General features: G+C 39.5%; 1 protein-coding gene across 1 annotated transcript; it reads left to right on the top strand.

Moving 5' to 3' along the window:
• Positions 1 to 3,682: 3,682 nt before the first annotated feature.
• On the top strand, positions 3,683 to 21,016 carry LOC119652375 (endochitinase). Its single transcript, XM_038056472.1, has 9 exons — positions 3,683 to 3,762; positions 18,710 to 18,769; positions 18,833 to 18,999; positions 19,054 to 19,442; positions 19,493 to 19,616; positions 19,678 to 20,166; positions 20,224 to 20,388; positions 20,583 to 20,738; positions 20,798 to 21,016. Exons 1-9 carry the CDS (start codon positions 3,759 to 3,761, stop codon positions 20,930 to 20,932), a joined length of 1,689 nt encoding a protein of 562 aa, XP_037912400.1. The 5' UTR covers positions 3,683 to 3,758; the 3' UTR covers positions 20,933 to 21,016.
• The last annotated feature ends 1,605 nt before the right edge of the window (positions 21,017 to 22,621 follow it).

The raw sequence follows: 22,621 nt of genomic DNA, 5'->3' as shown, positions 1-22,621 counted from the left end.
AAAAAAATCCATCACGTCTAAAATATTAGGTTTCTCACCAGGGCAGAGGCAAATCGTCAGACGCTGCCTCACCTCTGTTCTGGGAGTAGCGTGACTGAAGCGGCTCGCAGATTTGCCTCTGCCCTAGTAAGAAACCGTAAAGCCGTCAACGCCTTGCTCTCCATTAGGTCCGGTCCGGCATCAAGTTGATGCAGACTTAGGACCCCGCAATTTTCAAAAAATACCATCTCGTCTAGTTTACAAAATATACAGTAAATGGTAAAAAATGAAAAAATTAAAATTATTAATTTTTATGATTTTTCTTATCCGATTCTCCTAAAATATAATCCCATAATGTACTTTCGTCCCAAAAATTCCCTCGTCAATTTTAATGTTTTGTTGAAAACGCTCACCTTGGTTGTCACTACTACAAAAACACACAAAAGTTTAGATGTGAATAAATAAAATGTATTTTGAGTTTTTTTTTTCTGGTTTTCAATAAATCAGAACTACTTTTTCATAGCAAATACAAGTATTTGCGGACCTGAAAAAAATGCCATTTTTAATTTAATGTCTGAGATACTTGGAATAACTCTGTCTTAACATTCAAAAGCAGCATGGCTTCGACAAAATTGTTTGCTAGGCATAATTTAACTCGTAATGGGGTGGAATTATATTTTACGAGTTCACTAAAGATGTATGTTTTTTTCACATTCATTCTTCCTGCGGCGCCTTTTTACAGCATTGTTTCAAATTGGAGATACGATTTCTTATAATATTACATGTGGGGTTTAGATTACTCACTGATAGCCCAAAATAACGCAAATATGATGCTTTAGGACATCCCAGCAGTGGAATTCTTTTTTTGCGAGTACAAACGTACAATAATGATTAGAGTTCCTTCAACACACTCTATGAGACATATAATAAAAAATAAATTCATTTTATTCCACAAAAGCATAAAAAAACGAAATATAAAATCAAAGTTGACAATATGGATAGGTAAAAAATGTGACCTGATAGAATTTTTTCAATCATCATCTCATTAATTAGTTAGGAGTTAGTATAATAAGAATAGAGATGTTTCACTAAAAGTAAGAAAATAGTTAAAATTTCTAAGCCAGTTTTATAGGTTTCATAGAAGTAGTTCCTTTGTTTTCTGCAGTTCGTTTTAAGTAAAACTATTAAACAAATAACTTCCGGTTTTACCATGGATTTAATGTGGTTTTGGAAAAATGCAGACACGTGTTTGTAGGTACAAAGCCAGCACTGAAAAAGGACACATGTGTACGAAACACATTTCTGCATTTTTCAAAAAACCACAATATATAGTAAAAGCGGAAATTATTTCTTTCAATAATTTTACTTATCTAAGCCAGTGTTATTAAACAAATTTCGATGAGTGAAAATAGTGCAACACTGAATGTTGTTACTTCCCCAAGGAGAGGTCTTGTCGCATCAATTAACTAGAATAATTTTGAATCAATCACACGATCAATACAACAGTCGGTTTTTTTACTAGGGTAAATTCAACCCCCAAAATGAATCAAACCCAAAGATTTGAGCATTGTACGACCCTTAAACAACTATAAACAAGTCGGGATACCAGAAGCTGGGCGCTTCAAGTATGAAATGATTTTGATCAAACTAGGGGATAATATGCTTCATATTATATTTTATACTACTACCAACTTTTATAACTCTGAGATAAACTTAAGGGGGGTTTTACTCAATTATTAACTTAATTTGAATAGATATCGATATGGAGGGTATTTTGAGGCCTGGCCACCATATAGAGGCAGCTTCATGATTTTTTTCAGATTTTTCGGTTGAGTAGTTTCTGAGAATGGGTCCGTTAAAGAAATCATCACTTTCCACCCCTCCCACTCTCCGCCTTTGTAACAAATCTCAAAAGTAAGACCGGCTTCGACAAGTACTAATTAAGACCTTTCATTTGATGCCCCACATAACTATATTTGGGGAAAAAAATGTGTACACCCCCCTTTTTGTGTATGGGGACCCCCCTAAATCACAACGTAGAAGGGTATCACTCACTGCATGTATGGGGGTCCACAGATCCCACCTTCTCCCCAAATTTCGTGTCAATCGGTGTAGCCGTTTCTGAGAAAAGTGCGTGTGACAGGCAGACAGACAGACAGACGATTTTAATAAGGTTTTGTTTGCAAAACCTAAAAAAGTGCCTGCGAATTTCATCCATAAGACCTCAAATATGGCAAACCCGCAGTCACGGTGTACTAATATTACCCTTCAACTTGATAGAAGTTGTTGAACAATATAAATTTACCAAATTTGACTGCACAACAAAAACTACGACTAGTTAATTTGACGCCAGGAGGAATTCATCAGAATGTTTCTCTAAGCAACAATACAAGGACTCCGCATTATATCGCTTTTTTCAATAACAAACAAAATATTCAATGTTTGTAGGAGCGTAAACCATAATATTGTATAAGGCACAATACCGAAAAGTTTGAAATAACTCCTACCATTATTAACAAAGTTATAGTGAGTCGAAATTGTCTCTTTGAAGTAAATTCACTGTATCATTAAGCATCGTATGTAGAATCTAGTATCATATTGAAGTGAATAGTCTGAAATACTTAATACACATATCTGTATATGAGTACACTAGGAACTACATATAAATGGAACTGTCGGTTGTGCCCCATCTATTGTTACAAAAGAAATACACCAAACTTTTCATACCTGACGAGCTTCCGGTTTTGACTTTGTTACCTCTTCTGAACGGTTTTGATTGTACAATAATATTTACAACGCTTTCTGTATAAAAATGTGTACTGAAATGCGACATAGTAATTGCGGCGAATTACTGTGGACTTCATGAATGGATAGATAGAATCTTTAAAACGGAAATTGAAATCCATGTTAACTCATTAAAAATTATTATGTCGGATGTTATATGGTTATCTGAACATACATATTTCACACGTAGTTCCCTATGTCTGCCATTTCGGCTCCACAATGTTTTAAAAAGAATCTAGATCATAAAAAATAGACAAAAGTAAGGTAAATGAAAACGAAAAGCGAATTAACTAGAAGCCGCGGCCAGGTTCAAGTCAGAAGCTGCTTGCTAATGCACAAGTCTAAAAGTACACAGTTTGGAGACCCCCTGGTTCGAGAATGACAAATCTGCAGCTTCTTTTTTGCAGCTTCTGTAAACAATCTTTTGCGTACTTCAATTTTCGGAATCCGTTGTTTCCCGTAAGACCCAGAATTCCAGTAAAGAATATGCATAAAAATATGGTCCATAATAAACTTTCTTAAGCACTGGCTTCCAGGTCCATTGCCTCTAATTTGAATGAAACGTGCATAAGTTCGCGTTATCGTTTCGGTCAATAAAATATGTATTTTATGTTTAATTTATGTCATCTTCTATTAAAAATCTATAATACAAGGTGGAAAATAACTGTTCCTGATAAGATGTCTTTCTTCTCGATTTCAATGCACTTATTAATTGTTATAGAATGAACATTTCTATTACTAGAGAAGTCGAGTCTCGCCGTGTTCTGGGTAATTTGTGCCTTGTTCCAAGATCTCTTGTACTTAGCAGAGGAGCCGAGGAAGCCTTAGCCGCGAATACCGCGAGTGCGCTATCGCAGCTAGAATTTCTTCTATTTTTCTTGTTACTACAACTCCTCGGACGTTCGATAAGAAGTGCTGCGAATTCACCTGTGGCTATAAAAACACGACACAATGAATACCGTCGTCACTTGTTGAGTGTTTGTCATACGTTCGGGATGGGTAAGTTCTACTCTAAGTTATCACTTCTTGTTGGGCTTTCTTTCTTTTCTTCTTGAAGTTATCTGCTTTGTTTCGAGAGCGCGAGGTACTCGAACCTATCATTATGTGGCGCATATAGCGAGCATTGCCCTTTTTGTTGACAATCTCTCCGGTATCCAGTTTTCGTGACTCGTGAAACCTATATAATATGATAATCTGGTTCTGTACCACTTAGGCATATGGGAATGCAGAACGTCTCCTAATCCACTGATCTGTTCTCGAGGTGTGCGCATCTCACCGGGGAAATGACCTCTTTAATCGATAACAAACCACAACTTGTTCTTAAGTGTATGCAGATATCGTGGGAGGAGAACTTCATAAATCAACGTTTATTTAGGTTGATTGGAACAGTTAAATTTTATGGATGTTAAATTTTGGGGGTGTGGTGGCTCGTAGTGTTTCCGGGCGAAAATATGCGATATTTATGTGTGTTCGGAGTGTAGTGTCATGAGTGTTTCTCGATATCGGCTTTTGCCTCTTCTTCAATAATTGTTTTGGTTTGTCTGGAGAAATTTGAAATTTACCGGTGAAATGGAACCTGATTTACATTCGTTAATGAAACGAGATTCGAAATAAAAAACCTAAACGTATTTCGACTTTTGAAGTGGGAAGTTGACCCAAAAGATTGGGAACATTGTTCCACTTTAAAAATAACGTTCAAAACCAAAATGTGACATGCTCAACCAAATTGATTTGAATTTATGCACTAATAAAATGCTTTAAGTTACTTGCCCTCTTCCTTTGGAAATTTGATTATATAATTCGAAAAAGATTTGACTGTTGGCTGTCGCCCGATTTTTCCAACAATGGGCAGCGAGTACGGTAAACAATGAACTTATGTTCAGTGGAAAAAGGCAGTGTTTTGACCAAATTTGTTTACTAATACGTTAACTTCGACTCTATCCTGCGATTTAGAGGAAAGAAGTCCCAATGTCTTACATAGCTTCAGGTTTTTCGAGAATTTCGTTAAGAACGGTTGTTCTTTGATCAAATAGTATGTGCATAATGCTTGGTAGTAGCACTTCCTTTCCCTCCATAACTTACTCTGATATTACGAACGATAAAACGACAACATCCTTCATTTGCGGGTTTCATCTTCCTTTCAACCCAAGATTATCCTCTTATGTTTTCAACATATCCATTTTTAAAAGTTGCTGACATACCATAGCTTCCTGCAAAAAAATCTGCCAGTATTATTAAGTTATTGCTCTATTTAACCTATTTTCTCATTATCTCGATTACTGATTGGAAACTATATCCAGTATTGTGCCACTTCCTCTTGCAGGAATGTACATAAGTCTGAACGTTAATTGATTCTTCAGCATATCCAGAGCTTTATTTTGTTCTATAAGTACATAAGTGGAAAGGATGCTTATAGCAAATGAATAAAACTACTTAAAGGGAAAAGTTTCCAGTTTAACTATAGATTTATTGTTTTTTTTTAAGGATTACAGATACGTGTTTCGGAGACAACATTGTGTCCTTGTTCAGTGCTGGTTTTGTAATTTCAATTATTGCTTACTATATTATTATAATTATTGTAACTTCAATTATTACAAAACTAGCACTGAAGAAGGACACATGTTGTGCTCGGACACGTGCCCACAGTTCTTAAAAAAACAATAAATCTGTAGTTAAACTGGAAACTTTTCCTTTTAAATAGCTTTACTTAAAGCAAACTATAGAAAAAAAAGGAACTACTTTTATAAAATTCACAAATGAATACTTTTCGGTGTAAAAAAGAACTATTAAAATCACAATTTGTCACAATTTGTCATACCAGACAAGTTTAATGGGGAACTAAAAACCACATATATCAATTTTACGTAGTCTAATGAGGATTCCCTATAATCACATATCTTAAGTATAATATCAAATGAAAGCCTTTGAATAATACTTTACGAATAAGGCCATTGGAGGTGACATCCTGAAGATTTCGTCTTCTTCTTTCTCGGTTGATCGACCAAATTCTGAAATACCAGTGGAGTTTTCGAATATTAATATAGATGGTGGCTTCTGTTTCCTCATACAGGTACAACTCCCTGTTCCCTCTCATTCACCATCCTCTATGCACCCACACTGGACTTTAGATTCAATTAAACATTGCTCAATGTCCATTAAACTCCTGCTGATTACTCGACGTTTGAAAGCATTGATTTCTTACTCTCCAGGATAGACCGAATTAAAATTTTATATATTGCGAATTTTATTCTCCTGCACTTTTTTTCAAATTTCTGGAAGCATAATCTACCTCTTGGTTTCATCTGTTCCGTAGTTGTCCTGTATGAGAGATGTGCCTAAGTACACAAAACTGTCATCTTATTCGAAGTTGTAATCATTTAGTATCGCGTTTTGCCTGACTGGTGTATATTTTCTGGTTTGTGTCATGATTTTCGTTTATTTTCACGCCAACTTAATTCGCTTCTTCTCCAAGCTTTACCAAAGTGTTCTTCACATTCCCTTTCGAACGTGCCAGTCCATTTATATCATCAGCATAGGCTTTTATCTGTTAGCGTGTCATTTATATCACTAGTATCTTTTGGATTGTGTACTCCAGAACGATGCTGAATAACTTGCTTGAATCCAAAGTCTGTCCCGAAACGTCTTGTTAGTTGGTTTTCGTATCTTTACTTACGAGCGATCGATCCTGTCGTATACATGTTTGAAGTCCACGAAAATTTGATGTGGTATTCCCAGCAGCCTTCCAGTATCTGTTACTGTCTGTCACTGAAAATATTTGGTCAATCGTTGACTCTTCACGTTAAAATCCTCCTTGTTTATGAGCTCACGAAGCTTGGCTAGCTTGTTCACACTTCTTGAGGCTTTCTTGTTTCTCAGCATTTTTCGTGCATCCTTAACCTTAAAGCCTTCACTCCTTCAATGAGCGAAAATTGGGTTGCGGCATCAGATAGCTTCTCAGAATAAGGGACATATCGATATTTTATCTGCTCAAAGCTTTGAAGTTGTAGACTGGTACTTTATATTCTAGCGGTAACTTTAATGTTCTGCTACGTATATTTCTTCCCCATCAATCTTCTATCTAGGCATGTTCCTAGATGCTTGGCCCCTAAGACTGTGGGATGAATATGCCATTAAATTTAAGTGGAAAGCATGTACGCCTTTTCATTGTAAAAGTGACAGAACAAGACTTCATTTCATTTCTCCATCCGACCGGTAATTTTTCTTTACTTCCTAGATGATTTTGACGGTCTCACTATGCTACACTAAGATCTGAATGAATACTTTAGATAGTGGTATCGTCAGCAAACAACAAAGCCAGTTCCTTAGAATATTCATATAAATATATACTTATATTCGACATTTAGACCACATTGCCGCCTTCACCAAACGACTTTTGAAAATATAGTTGCAATATTTTGAACATTTTTGAGATTGTTTTTGGCACTTTTTTTGGTTACATAGATAGCAATGCTCCCTTTTGTGTTCAATTTTTTTCATGACGCCTTAGATTTTTACTGCCTCATTTTTCTGCTCTAAAGGGTCATGTTTCGTGTGTTCTAAGAGGTTTTCTATCCTTTTTATCAAATCCTTTCAATCAAATCAAATACCCGCTATTTAATTTGTTTTTCCGTGAACAAAAGGTGTCAGCATTTTTTATATATTGATTGCATTTCATAGGTTTTAAAAATTAAAGGCTTTTTACAAAATGAAACATTTGCATCGATTCTTATCTTTAAAATACCCTCAATCGACTACATGCCTTATTTTCATTTTCCCCGGAGCTGATTGTACTAGAAAAGCTATCCACATGGATAATTACACCCTCTCCCGAGCAACTAACATTCTCCGTTTCTTCTCTATCACTCGTCACTTAATCTCCTTCTGCCCAGATGATTATCGCTCTCAAAATCAAACTTTCTTTCCAAAAATCCACGTATTTCGTGGGCATTTAGATTTTGTCACAAGTTAATGAAAAAAAAAACAAAAATAATATAATATTTATAATATTCAAATTAAAAGAAGTACATAACTTGTATCAAGGGTCAATTTGGGCCCCTTTTTATTTAATTATCCTTCCAGTGAAAACTATTCGCCCTACGTCCGGCAAACACTGGAGTACGTGACGATTACGCCCAAGTAATGGCATGGCGAGTGCTTTCGGCGGTAATTCACTCATCATGTTGATAAACATAAAATATGAATTTTGCATTACTATGGTATAAACTCAGTTAATGGTCAATTTATTTGCTGCTCTCCAGAAAGACTAGTCCTTCTTTTCCTTCTTAAGAGTATTTTGCAGTCTTTCATCGCAATTTTTCAAAATTTCTTCAATAAAGGCGATCTTTACTGTTCTCATGCACGTCTTGATTTCCGTTTTTGAATAATAAACTGATCCATTGCTTTCAGGCAATTTCGCGAAAGTGGCACCGGTTTTTTTTCTCGTAGCATGTAGTCACATTTTGCATTACATGTGGCATAACGTGTTACCGGTATTCGAGCCAGTCAGTTTATTTTGCGGTCAGTCTAAGGGTCTCTTAAAAAATAAGGTTATGTCAATAGCTGCATGAGCTACCACTTTTAAAAGAAGCGGACACTGTCGGAGGACGTGTATAGAGATTTCGTTACACTCCTCACAAAACCTGCAGGCAGTGTCCGTAGATATCCCTAGCTTCCGTAGGTGATAGTTTAGCCGACAGTGACCAGTGAGAATTCCCACTGTGATTCGAAGGTTTTTTTGGTGAAGTTTAAGCAATCCTTTGTTGGCATGGGTTCGTATCCCCCAATAAGCACCCTGGACTCTTTCATTCCTGGTAGGCCCGACCAGTATAGTTCCCTCAACCGTTCCTCTTCATTTTTTAATGTCATAACCATGAAACCGTTCCCGATTGTACAGAAGGGTTCTGGCCCGTGTAAAGGCATCCGTCCTCCCTTCTTGGCTAGTTCGTTCGCTTCCTTATTGCTTTCCAACCCAATATGGCCTGGAACCCAGAGTATTCAAACCTTGATGAACGAGCCGAGCGGCAAGGCATTTTCATACCAGTTTAGAGTTCACCTAGTTGGACCTAAGTGCCTTGATCGCCGCTTGGCTTTTGGTGAGTTCTGCCCCCTGTAGTTCCTTTGGAGATTAAAAGAGGCACATCTGTCTATGGCGCATATTTCCGCTTGGAATATGCTAGTGTACCTGGCCATTGGCTCTAGTACATTTTCCTTCCCTTTCCTTCCAATGACACCGGCACCCACTCCCTCTGCTGTGAGGGATCCGTCAGTGTACCAGGTAATCAGTTCCTGGTTTAAGCGGAACGTCACCGCTAAGATCTGCCAGTTTGCCGTTGGGGATGTCCTCCACTGATACACGCGCAAGCCAGTTTTTGGAGTTTTTGTAACTCCCTGGCTTATGTGCTGAGTTCAGGTCGTTCTGCCCAGATTACCACCCGTAGGTAGTGATTGGCCTTACTATTGCAGTGTATATCCAAAGTACATAGCATTCTCGGGCGGTAACCCCATTTTTTTTTCCGCTATGGACCTGCGAGTCATCAGAGTCCTCGTAGTTTTCCGACAAGTGTTTCATCTGTTCCAGAGTAATTTTTGGTCTAGTGTAATTCCCAAATATTTTACCCCTGTTTCTCATTTCACTTCCATGTCATGTAGCTTTATGGCTCTCACGTGGTCGCCTCCTAGTGAATGGTACTATGGTGGTTTTGGCTGGATTGACATGCAGTCCAACCTTCTAGCACCAGGCACTAGTAACCCTTAGTCCATATGTGCCTCTACAGATTAAAACAATGTCGCCTGCATAACCCATGACTTGTATTCCAGTATTTGTTAGCATGTCCAGGAGTTTGTCCAGTTACCCAGTCAGTTACCCCTGACTGCAAACTATCCAATGGGGATGGTTCGAATGACACCCTGGATTAGGGGAGGTGTTTTTCGACTCCCCAGTCTAGATCCCTCACCCTCAGAGAGAGATAGGTAGGGAGCTATATTCTGCGTCAGTCTATTTAGCAGTCAAGGTGATGGTCGACATAAACATTAGGTCGACCCTATTTCTAATAAGAAGTTTGAATATTTCTAATTTGCGTTGACTGATAACATTTGCATTCGATGTTTGGGGGATATAAGTGTAAATAACGCGCTCGACACAATTTGTGTGTCCAAATTGCTTGCACTTCAGACATATTAGGCTCTTTTGTTTATGAAATTGTTCTTCTGCAATTCATACGTGGAATAGGAAACTTCACCTTGACAAGAGATTGCGCCCCTTTTTTCCGGATTTCAATGTTGAAGATTAATTTCATTTTAAAACCTTTCTCCAAAACCACGTCTGTAATATCACTTGAATCGACATCTGCCTGGATATCCAATAACCAATTCTGACCCTTTTTTGGAAATTTTCAGAAGGAAGGTGTCGGCATTACCGGCACTACTTCCTACAAATTCGCGAATTTCGACTTGGACTTCTTTACTGTTTGGATATCACCTACGCATAACGATCTATGTCCAGAGCAGAAAACACTGGGCCTGGGGCGAAAATTGCGCGGGCCTCCTTCTTATCCTTTTTTTCATTGAAATTTATATTTTTGGGCTCCCGAGAATACTCCAAGCCCATAATACAAAATATAATTTATTGGGAACCTTACCAGTTTTACAAAAATCATCATATTCCTTTTTTGTATTGAGGCTTAAGGCACCATAAAATGTCAGCGTTCAGTGCATTTTGCTTGGAAACGGCTTTTTTAGTTACTTGATGTTTGATGAAAATTCCCACAGGTGTAAAGGAGGGCATAAAAACTTTTGGCTTTAGCTATTTTTTTTATAGGGTACTAAATTACACCTCTTGATTAGAACTTTCTGAATCGGCTTTACCGTTGGCTACTAAGTAGGAGAGTGGAGAACGTAGACTTAAAGGGAAATCAGGCTTATACCACTAACTATCAAATCCTAAAATCTAAAATTACGAATATATCTAGTCAAATAAACACACATACATCGGTTATCAGATGAGGCTTTATTCAGCAACCCACTTCCGCCCAATAATCAATACATCTACCGGTACCTGGCCCGTACTCGGAAACAGCTCTTCATTCCAAATTTTTTTAGTTCAAAACTAACCGATAACACGGCAAAGGCAGTTATTTACGAAGGCTTGGAGCTTTTGAGTGGAGGTAAATTTCCTTGTTCTACTCCCCTCCCCATAGAGAGCATTTGGGCGGAACAACTTCAACTTGATATTGGTGCTGAGATATTTGCGAATTTTGCATTGTTAAAATGTCGGGTAATATAAAGCTCGGTACTACCGTCGGTACAAACAGCGCTACCATCATCACTATCATCAACGGCGTAACAGCCAATATCCGGTCTAGGCTTGCTTTAATAAAGAACTCCAGAAACCCCGGTTTTGCGCCGAGGTCCACCAATTCGATATCCCTAAAAGCTGTCTGGCGTCCTCACCAACGCCATCGCTCCATCTCAGGCAGGGTCTGCTTCGTCTTCTTTTTCTACAATAGATATTGCCCTTATAGACTTTCCGGGCTGAATCATCTTCTTCCGTACGGATTAAGTGACCCGCCCACCGTAACCTATTGAAGCCGGATTTTATCCACAACCAGACGGCCATGGAATCGCTCATAGATTTCGTTGTTATGTAGGGTACGGAATCGTCTATCCTCATATAGGGGGTCAAAATTCTTCGGAGGATTCTTGAAGAAGAACCTAAGAGCCTAAGTCTCCGAGGAATACATGAGGACCAGCAAGATCATTGTGATGAGAAGTTTCGAGCGGAACAGTTTTTGTAAGCTGAAATAGGCTCTGTTGGCAGCCAACAACCATACGCGTATTTCATCGTCGTAGCTGTTATCGGTTGTAATTTTCGATCCTAGATAGAAGAAATTGTCAATGGTCTCAAAGTTGTAGTCTCCTATCTTTATTCTTGCCGTTTGATCTGTGCGGTTCGTTGTTGTGGTTTATTTGTTTTTTGGTGCGAACGTTGCCACCATATATTTTGTCTTGCCTTCATTGATGTGCAACCAAAAGATCCCGCGCCGCCTGCTCGATCTGGGTGAAGGCAGAGTGTATGTCTCGGGCCGTTCTTCCCATGATGTCGATATCGTCAACATAGGCCAGTAGTTGGGTGGATTTAAAGAGGATCGAACCCCTTCACCCACCCCCTCATCATCACGGATCACTTTCTCGAGGGCCAGGTTAAAGAGAACACATGATAGGGCATCCTCTTGTCGTGGAAACCAAGTCGCTACCAAGTTAGATAAATTGACCGGCACTCTTGTTGTTCTACCTGACACCGACAATAATAAGGAATAGTATCGGCGACAGAATGCAACTTCAAATTCCATTGCAGCAGGTGGCTCTAATAATACATTTACATAATTCCTCCCGTATGGCTCCATTGAATAGAATATTTCATATATACTCTCTATTCACGTGTTGAAAGCGTTCCTTAACTACAATGGCAGCGGGTATGCAAATCCCGCTCCAATTGCCGCATTTAAGACGGGTGTCTTTCTTCGGGGTCTAAAAGTTCATTCCCTTCTTCCACTCACTTGGAAATATCATATATCAGTTTCCTACGATTTACGGATGAGTAGAAGAAACAGCTCTGCAAAGACAACAGGAGCTGCCATGAACAGTTCCTCAGCGAAGATCGTCAAGGCCAGTGGCGGTGATGGCCGAGATGAACTCACTTTTGTTTCGAGGAATAGTCCGTATCCGAATGTCATGGGGGTTAGCCACTTCATTCACGAGGGGTGAAACTTCACCAGATATTATATGGTTGAGAACCGTGGTGAAATATTCCCTCCACCTCTTAGGCTGATCTTCACAATATTCCCCAGTAAGCTATTCAAGATGTCTACCGTCGGATCTGCAAAATATTTTTTCCGCTGCTGAACATCAGCCGGTTATGTGGATGCAAGTGATCATCTTGCTCCAGTGAGTTTAAATCTACTGTCGAACGAGATGTGTTCGAACTGGATGAATGTACGTTGCAGGCCAACTGAAACTCAAGGAGGGCGAAGAAGCTGAACGCCTCCTACCATTGGCATTACGGTTTCCAATACCATGCCCCGTCATCTTATATCCGAGGAACCTGTTATATGAATCCACCTTGGCATTCAGATCACGCATCGTAATGTCATCGCCTCTACACCGGAAATCTTGGTTGGTAGGCAAAACTGCACTATTGAAGTGCTCCTCATCTTGCAATCCTGCAACCATGAATCGTTGACGAAAGCAAAAGGCCATAGCCGGAAAATCAGGCCAATTTCGAGGCAAAAGGCGAGCAGTTTTCGAAGCATAAGGAATTCGGAGAAGTCCAGATTGCTAGCATACAAATCTTTTAGTCACCTTTAACGACCCTTGGAGTGAATTCTAAACCCGCCCAACCGACAGGAGGGCTTCACAAAAAAGATGCTACATTTAGACAGAACCGCCAATAGCAGAGTTGGTATAGTATGCTTACGAAAGATTTTTGTTAACTTCTCTGTTTCTTTGTCTGAGCATCGTATTCACAATTTGGCGGGCGTCTTTACAAGAAAAAGGACGATTTTATCTTGTAGTAATAGATGTGATGAATTTTATATTTCTTATAATTTTCCGTTGAGGAGGGCAGCCCACTTTTCACATTTTAAATCGAAAACTAAGATGTAATTGCCTCAGAGATAAAAATATTCGGTTCTAAACCGGTCTACATACGGGAAAAAGGATAGGGGGAAAACATGAATGAGGAAAGAAAAGTACGTCACTCCAAAACACTATTTTCCCTTCATACGTTTTGTTTTCTGCTGATGCTTTTTATCTTTAGATGCACTTGCAAGAAAATATTTCAACTTCAACATACCAAAGAAAACCTAAAATTTTTCCTCCCCATCGGGGGTTTTGAAGGTCAGATTGCCTTTCTCATAGCAATCCAAAAGCGGTGCTGCCTACTCTTACTTTCTTCGTGACCGTTATCGCTATACATTCATTGAGTTGGTTTAGGCTGCGAAGAAAATTCGAGGCCAATACTCGCATTTATGCATTCATAAAAAAATTAATTTTGTCAATTCAAGAAACGTTCAAGCCATTTGTCCAAGCTATAATACGTACTGCGGGCGATGCAACCTTCATATGCTTCTTTCTATTAAGGTTCTTCCCATTTCAAATCGAACAATGGACGGAGTAATCCAAAGTACACTGAAACAAATCGCCTATGTTCACCTGTAATACGGAACCAATTGCAATACTTCTTTAGAGATTTTTCTTCCCTATGTCCTCGATAGCCATATTTCAACGATTGTACAAATTCTTAATATGAAGATGCGAGTATTTTAAAATTCCAGAACCGTCTCCACCCAATGCATCGTGTAAATCAAAGATTAAATCGAAAAGCAAAAATTACAAATAATAAATTTCCGCGTAATGATTTAGTGTAACTACACTTTTACACCCTTGACGATTTTATTGTGGGAAAATTGGAATTCAATCCACGTCCAACTTTGTATGCAGAATATTTTATGGGCTTCGGTTCATCGCGCTTACCGAGCAACTACTGATATCAGTTACATATGTACAATAAACTGATGCAAATACATATAATACACATGGATGTATGACCACATATAAAAGGTATCGAAGGCATTAGACAAAGTATTTTTAACTTAGTTTTTGACAAACAAATTCAGATTGACCCCATCTTCAGCGTATACGTATATATGTAAATATTCTTGTTTGCAGGACTAGGAGCTGGTTCTTGTGGAGTGTAACTTACGGTTTATCGCCGTTTACCTCCAGCGGTATCTTTTTTCCACAGTCACGATTTGACTTCAGAATTATGTTTGCTATTAAATATATTATCGCTTATACCACCGCCATGAGGGACGCGAACCCAAGCGCACAAAGGTACCTTACCAAGAAGAACCTTCGGACTACAGTGGGAATACTCACTATTACTGTGACTACTAAACTATCACCCGGGCAAGCTAGGGATATCTATAGACACTGCCTGCAAGTTCTGTGCAGAGTGTGTCGGAACCTCTGACACTTGTGCAAAGTGGGTGGAGGCACCTGGAAAAATACTTTATATCAGATGCAAAGCTCAAATGCTAGGAAGTAAGAAATATTTTACAATTCCTGTCGGTTAAAGGCTTGCTTGATATACATACTCTATTTAATAGGTACACTATAATCAGTAACAGGCGCACAATAGTTCTTTAAGAACGCACTGCAACTTCCCTTAACAGAATAATAATAAATGCTAAATTTTGTACTTCTAGAATGAACCTAAGGGTTGTTTCTGGGTAAATTTCTACAATATAGTAATATGCTATTATTAACTTTATTCAAGCAGATATCGTAATTTGCTGTATTTGAAGCCTAGTTTTTGTATAGATGCATCACTGTGATTTTTTTAAATTTTTGGGTGGGTTAGGATTTAGGAATGATACTTGTTTTAATTTTTGGGGCGCACATGTTGAGTCCTCACTCCCCCGTGTTTCACTCAATATCAGCAATAAAATCATTAGCGATAAGTACTAATTAGGTTCTTTCATTGGATAACCCACATGAACCCTTTAAAAAAATGTTGCCCCTTTCGCAAATAGGGAGACCAAGCCTCAATCACACTATTTACTGCACATGCTAATAGCAATAATCGTGGGCGCCAGAATCCAATTGGACCATGAAGGGGATACCTCATTCAAGACCGTAACTAAATTGTAAATTGTAGCAGGCAATGTCGTCAGAATAACATACATACAGCCGCGATCCAAATCACTCTGCCACCAGTGACACTTGAACCGTGATCTCCTGCTACGACAGCCTAGCGCTTCATGGAATTGTATGGAGCTTTTATGGAGCTCTATAGGACATTCGCGGATACAACATACTCTTGCGGTTCGTCATCGGTGTCTTACTAGAGTCTCCCTTTTGCTAAGCAGCTATCGACAAAACAGTGAGATAGGAACAGCAATCAGTCGAAGGTGTTTTTATAGCAGGCGAACGGCTCTCTTACATCTAGAGTTATCACGTAGTGCATTAGCTGATAAAACCATTTGATGGCATCATTGGTTAGTCTGTCTTTACGGAACTATACTCCTTTGCTGTGAATATTATCCGCTCTAACGTTTCCCGCGTTGTATCTAAGATCCATATGCGGGTAGGATAGTTCGACTAGAGATTTCCCAGCCTTAGGTGGCAGTAACAGCTTCTGCCGTTTCCATGAAGCAGGAAATATCTCTCCGACATGCACGCTTCGAAAGGCTTAGCGAACATGTCCGGTATCCCCTAATCATTCTATCTATCTATTCTATCTACCGCTCCCTACCACCGGTGTTCCCAACTAATGCCAGTGCAATGCTAATAAAAACCAAGACCGCACTTCCGATAGGTGTTGTTAATGCCGATATCGCCACTTCACCAGTTACATCTGTGATCCGTACACCTTTCACTTATAAAGGCGATTTCCACCTTGGATTCGTAAGTGAAATGCGCAAGTAAATGTGGAACGGCCGTACAATCAACGAATAAATTTCATGTTGCAAAGTATCAAGCCAGGGGATTTGGAGCAGGTCTGTTATCTCAAAAGGCACTGCCTTACATTGAGGCTGTTAAAATATATATAAAAATTCAAAATGTCTTCCTCTCGAAGCTCCTCCAATTTCAATTGTTCTTTAAAGCCAAATTGCTCCACTGGATATTATTTCTTCGAAATCCTCGCACTGTACATATGTACGTAGCAAGGTATCTAACCTTGCTTTGGGCTCGCACCGCCGTATTCTCCCCAAGTGACATTTTAATTTGGTTATGAAAGCAGTTTTGCCCACAGTGGATTCTTTCAGCTCGCACATTAGATTATCTTTCTGTTTTTTTCAGATCCTGCTGACATCCTGACCTAGGCCTTTTAGGTTGGAGTCAGTATTTTAGCCTATTCAATCTATCAACGTGTGATTTGTTCCCTTGCTCGACTTTGGTCCATACATTGGTGATCGTAGATTTGAGGAGCTTTTCCTGAATGGTTGAACTTCCTGGTTCTGAAATAACTACTGCGGTCGTCTTTCTTGAGCAAATGTGATGGATACCGAAACTGCCTTCATCGACCAGCGATTTCCTTCCAGTCCATTGTTCTTCGAGTTCACGATTAGCGTTCTTGATAGGGTGCCGGATTTCCTCCCTACAACCCTGCGCATGTTCCGATACTCGTTAATTGAAGTATCAACTGTGTGCCTGCGCGTGTGTATGGAGTGAAGGGGCATAGCCTTTGAGTACTTAGACCGTAGTGGGCCATGTAACGGAATAATCCTGATTCGTTTCGCGTTTCGCAACATTTCCGTTAGTGGATATGATGCCTCCAACTGAAACTGGAGTACATTGATCTCACCTTCTCGTTACAGGGTAGACACTTATCATCCTGTAGAAATTCTATTTTGAATATGTGCCCAACTAGTGAATTCCATTTCTTCTTTTCAACAGGATACATTTTGCAATATTTTGCTTTGGTTCTGACAGGGAAAGTTACGAAAAGTTTTTTTCCCAGTTTCAGCTAATGTCTGCTAATTGTCATGGACCCTCCGATTGTTGGTTCCGGCCTCATCTTGGGAAAAACTGAATCTTCCTCTGCTGAGGAATCTTGGATTTCATTTCATATACCCTATCCTGAAAGACTGTTGAATATTGTCACAAGGAAAAAGCTAGTAATTTATATAGAGCTGCGCCGGATATAGTGCTTATAGGCCCGGTAATACCCAGGCATATAGTTTTTTTGCGATGAGGCTAGGTTACAGTGGAGACTCTTTCGTGTCACCCTTCTAAAATAGTTCCACATGGCAGACTCTTGAAATGTCTCTTTTGCCCTGCAGTTCTGCTCTGTATCTTCTAAGGCAGTTTGGTTTCGAACTTCCTCTTATATTTTGCGACTTACTGAAGTTAAACACATATTCGTTGTTATTGCTTTTACAGGCGCAACTGAGAAGTTCCAACTGAGTTTTTGTAGCCAAAGGGGACCTTATTCGCCTGGGTAGCTCCACTTTATTATCAAGATGTTTCTATGATGATGATTCTAATCAACTTTAACATTTATAAAGTGCAGATCGTTAGTTCAAGTCCTTTTCTTTTCTTTCTTTTAATGAGATTGTTGCGAATCCTGCCGCGCCACAAAATCAGTCGAGGTAATGATATCAAACACCTCCTTTCCGCTAGGATCGCATTTGATATCAAAAAACATTTTAAACGTTCATATTACAACCTATATATGAAGAGCTTAAGAGCACTTGCAGAGCCCTTAGTTCTTGCGTCGTCGGAGGACATGAAAAATCATAACGCAAGTACCTAGTCCTGTAAGATGACCGCAGCTAGGTCCTGGATGCAGAATTGTCCCAGCATGGTTGCTTGGAGCAATTTTAACATCAGGACACAGACTCTCAGTCCTAAGTATTTTTCATCGTCTAAGATCCTTGCGCCCTTGCCACGGATTTCTCAGATCGAACCCATGACTCTTGCACCAATACCATGTACTCCAGCTTTGTTAGCCTTACTGCCAGCAGAAAGGAAAAGGTAGGCTGCAGTTTCATTCGACTAACCTTTATGTTTTTGACATAAGCGTAGTGCGTATAATGCGAAACCGTTTTACGCGTATGCCATGACTGACTTGGGTTCCACTGGTGCCACCAGTTTCAATCAAATTTTCGGTGCGAACCTCTACTGGTTAAGAAATAAAATGTGCCCATCATAAAGTGCAGGTTTTAGTTTCCGATTCCATTCAAAATTTGAAGAAATGTATTACTATGCTACCAATTACCAATGCTGAGTTGGTTTGGTAGAAGGGGAGATGTTGGTGACAAAGTTATAGACATCAGCCCCAACTACTCTAGTCAATAATTCGTATTTGATTATTTTATATACACTTATAATTGAGTAGTATTAAATTGGAATCAACACGTATAACTATAAAATCTTTTTCCAGGTAAGTTAGGCATTCTACTAGGCGTTGTGTTTTGCGGCCTGATTGGTGTTTGTGCTGGAGGTATTTCAACTATTTTGATTTAATAATGATGTCTTGACATCAAAATATATCCTTCCTAAACAGGTCAACCAGCTCGAATTGTTTGCTACTTCAGTAACTGGGCGGTATACCGTCCCGGAATTGGTCGATATGGAATAGAAGATGTGCCCGCTGAACTGTGCACCCATTTAATTTATTCATTCATTGGTGTTGATGATAAAACCTGGGAAATTCTTGTCATTGATCCTGAGGTAAGAACTTAATCTTGTCCACCCGTAAGTACTATCCGTCATCAAATATTTCAGCTTGACATCGACAACAATGGGTTCCGAAATTTCACCGACTTGAAAAAGACCCATCCACAATTGAAATTGCAAGTAGCGGTTGGAGGATGGGCCGAGGGTGGTTCGAAATATTCAAATATGGTTGCAGTTAAGTCCCGCCGGCAAACGTTCATTAGAAGTGTTGTTGATTTTATGGAAAGATATAATTTCGATGGATTCGATCTTGATTGGGAATATCCAGGCGCAGCAGATAGGGGAGGCAAATTTAGTGACAAGGATGTGTTCCTGTACTTCGTTGAAGAACTGCGCAGAGCATTCGATCGTAAAGGCAAAAACTGGGAAATTACTATGGCAGTACCTGTTGCCAAATTCCGTTTACAAGAAGGATACCATGTACCAGAGTTATGCAAGTAAGTTACACAATTTTCTCCAAAAGCATCCATTCACTATTTTGTTTCAGTTTACTTGACGCAATTCATGCTATGACATACGATTTGAGAGGAAATTGGGCAGGATTTGCTGATGTTCATAGTCCGCTTTATAAGCGACCACATGACCAATGGGCTTACGAAAAACTGAATGTCGTAAGTATTGTTTAAGTTCAATAATAATCTTTTGTATGGATTCGCACCGTTTTGCATCTAGGCGGATGGTCTTGAATTGTGGGAAGATATGGGATGTCCAGCTAATAAACTTGTCGTTGGGATACCATTCTACGGACGAACTTTCACGCTAAGTAACAGTAATACCAACTACAATCTGGGTACATATATCAATAAAGAAGCTGACGGAGGAGCGCCAGGGCCTTATACAAACGCTTCCGGCTTCATGTCGTATTATGAAATCTGTGACGAAATTCAACAGAACAATGGTTGGACTGTTAAATGGGACGATCACGGTTATTGCCCGTATATGTACAAGGGTAACCAATGGATCGGCTACGAGGATCCGAAATCGGTTCAAATCAAAATGGACTTCATCAAGCATAAAGGATATGCTGGGGCAATGACTTGGGCTGTTGATATGGATGACTTCAGAGGTATTTGCGGACCGGAAAATGCTCTGATGAAAATTCTTTATTACAACATGGTAGATTATATTGTCCCTGAGCCAACTCGAACTGCAACTCCTCGGGTAATTTTTAATTTGAATATTTACCCTATTTCGTAATCTGTCACGTATGTTATACAGCCGGAATGGGCTAAACCTCCAGCAACATCACCGGATCCATCAGAAAATGAAGTATTGCCGCCCACAACGAAGAGACCGACACCTGCCACTACGAAAAGGCCAGCGCCGACTACCACAAGCAGGCCTGCGCCAACTACCACAAAGAAACCAATTACAACCACGTCGGTAGGTGAACATTCATTTCGAAAATCCTTAATACATCAACGTTTTAAATCAGGAATGAAAATTGAAGAATTAGTAACGTTAGTTGAAATTGTTGGTGAAACTGAAGCAAAACTAGGAGCTCAATACGATACTGACCAAAAAAGTTCCAACTAAGAAAAAAATAATTAAATTTCGATCTTTTTCCATTCCCCTAGCGTCCACCTCCACCTACAACAGCAAGGCCAACTCAGAAACCAGCTGACGAATTTCCTCTGGGAGAGTACGGTCCAAATGAACAACCACCACCTCAAGATAGCGAGAGCGTAGATTGCACCGGACGCGATTATATTCCCCATCCAGATTGCATACGGGTAAGTCCTCTGTTAGAATTACAGTCTTTGAAAATACTTCAGTGAATTACCTATTCCAGTATTATCGCTGTGTCCATGGAAAACCAGTAGAATTCACATGCAGAGACGGAACTGTGTTCCACACAACAACAAATGTTTGTGACTGGGTACAAAACTCAGATCGTCCTTACTGTAAGGAGAGGGCCAATCTTTGAGAATAATTTTGTACTTCTTCATGTGGACTTTCGTGCTTATAATTAATATGAAAATTAAATAAAGAACATTTGTATTTCTATATATTTGCTGCATTATTACTACTAACATTTATACTATGAAATACTTCGCATTTGAAAAAGAACCTCTAAGTTCCTAAATTAAACGTTAATCCCCTATGGACCAACACAGTGAAGAACTTGTATGTACCGCGGCGAATGTTTCACTTGATTCTGTGTATTGCGCTGTAGCGATCGATCAACGCTAACTTGATCGGGGAAGTCCACGTGATTATACTGAAAATTACGTTTTTTACCATGAAGCAATGCCTCAGAGCTAAAAATGATTAAAAGGTCTATAAACAATATCTTCTCTCAAGAACCGAGCCTACTACAAAGCCAATCGATAGACACCCTCCATCGACGCCAGTTCAATTTCCTTTGTATGTGGCGTACAGGTTTCGTTGCAAAACGACTCATTTTCACGAGAAAATTATACGCAAGAAATCCAATTTCCGACTCGATGCTTGAATTGGCATGGTGCACGAAAATCATTGCAACATTGGCCGCGTTGTGTGTGCAATTGTGTGGAGCCACGTGGTTGCCTGTGTCATAACAACTTAAACAAGCCAAGCATCAATTATCGTCTTTACATTTCTCGGTAACCCGAAAGCACAAACGATTTGAGTACTTTCACATAGAATGTTACTGTACAGATTAAAAGCTGCTAAGTGGCTACCCGATAGTTTGTTCCAGTATGAGGCTGATGTGACAGCCTTGCAAGAGATGCATTGGACAGGGACCGGTATTCTTGAGAAGAGCCACTACAACATATATTGAGTTTCCTAGTCGGGCGAAAACTAAAACCTGCTATTATTGGCTATGAAAACAAAAGCAAACAAATTCAGAAACTGCAGCTTCCCTAACGTTCATGCCACTACAAAGGAGATTACGAAGTCGGTGAAGGATACTCGAAGCCTGCCCCCGGTTTGATATCAAACTCCTATGTTATCATAATTGGAGATTTTGACAGTTTGCTTACCAAATTACTACTAACAACGGACTGAGGATTATTCACGAAATTATTGTTAAAAGTACCTGGTTTGGTGGGAAAGGGGTTCACAAATAAACATGGGTCTCTTCAGATAGGATCACTTTCAACCACGTTGATCACGTGTTCATCCAAAACCGACACCTCTCAGCTTTGACACATATAAGGGTGCGAAAATAGTCTCAGATCCCCATTTCGTTAACATGATGTCCCAGACTCGAATAACAACACGACGTTGAATCCACTCTGACAATCAAATGAAACTAAGCACTATAGCCACCCTTACCACAAACTCGGTCAAGCGGAGGAGCGACTCTCAGACAGAGAAAGGTAAGCAGGCAGAACGAAGAGGTCTCCGAGCTCGTGAAGTGGAGCGAACAACCGTCACAGGTGCAGAAGTTTTACAAACACTAACGCACATTAGCGAATGCAAAACAAAACATGGTGGCAAGGTCAGCACCAAAAATGAAGACTACAAGTTTGAAAACAATTTCAAACGGTCTAATTTTTTTCCTATTTAGGGTACGAAGAGCACAACCAATAACAGCTAGGGAGATGAAATCCGCGCACAAAGCTTATTTCAGTTTACGTAAACTGTTTCTGTCGAAAGTCTCACCCTCGGTTCAAAGCTCTTACTATAC

This window comes from Hermetia illucens, chromosome 3, assembly GCF_905115235.1.
Source record: "Hermetia illucens chromosome 3, iHerIll2.2.curated.20191125, whole genome shotgun sequence".
Taxonomy (NCBI): Eukaryota; Metazoa; Arthropoda; class Insecta; order Diptera; family Stratiomyidae; genus Hermetia; species Hermetia illucens.
This window is presented reverse-complemented; position numbering and strand designations above follow the sequence as displayed.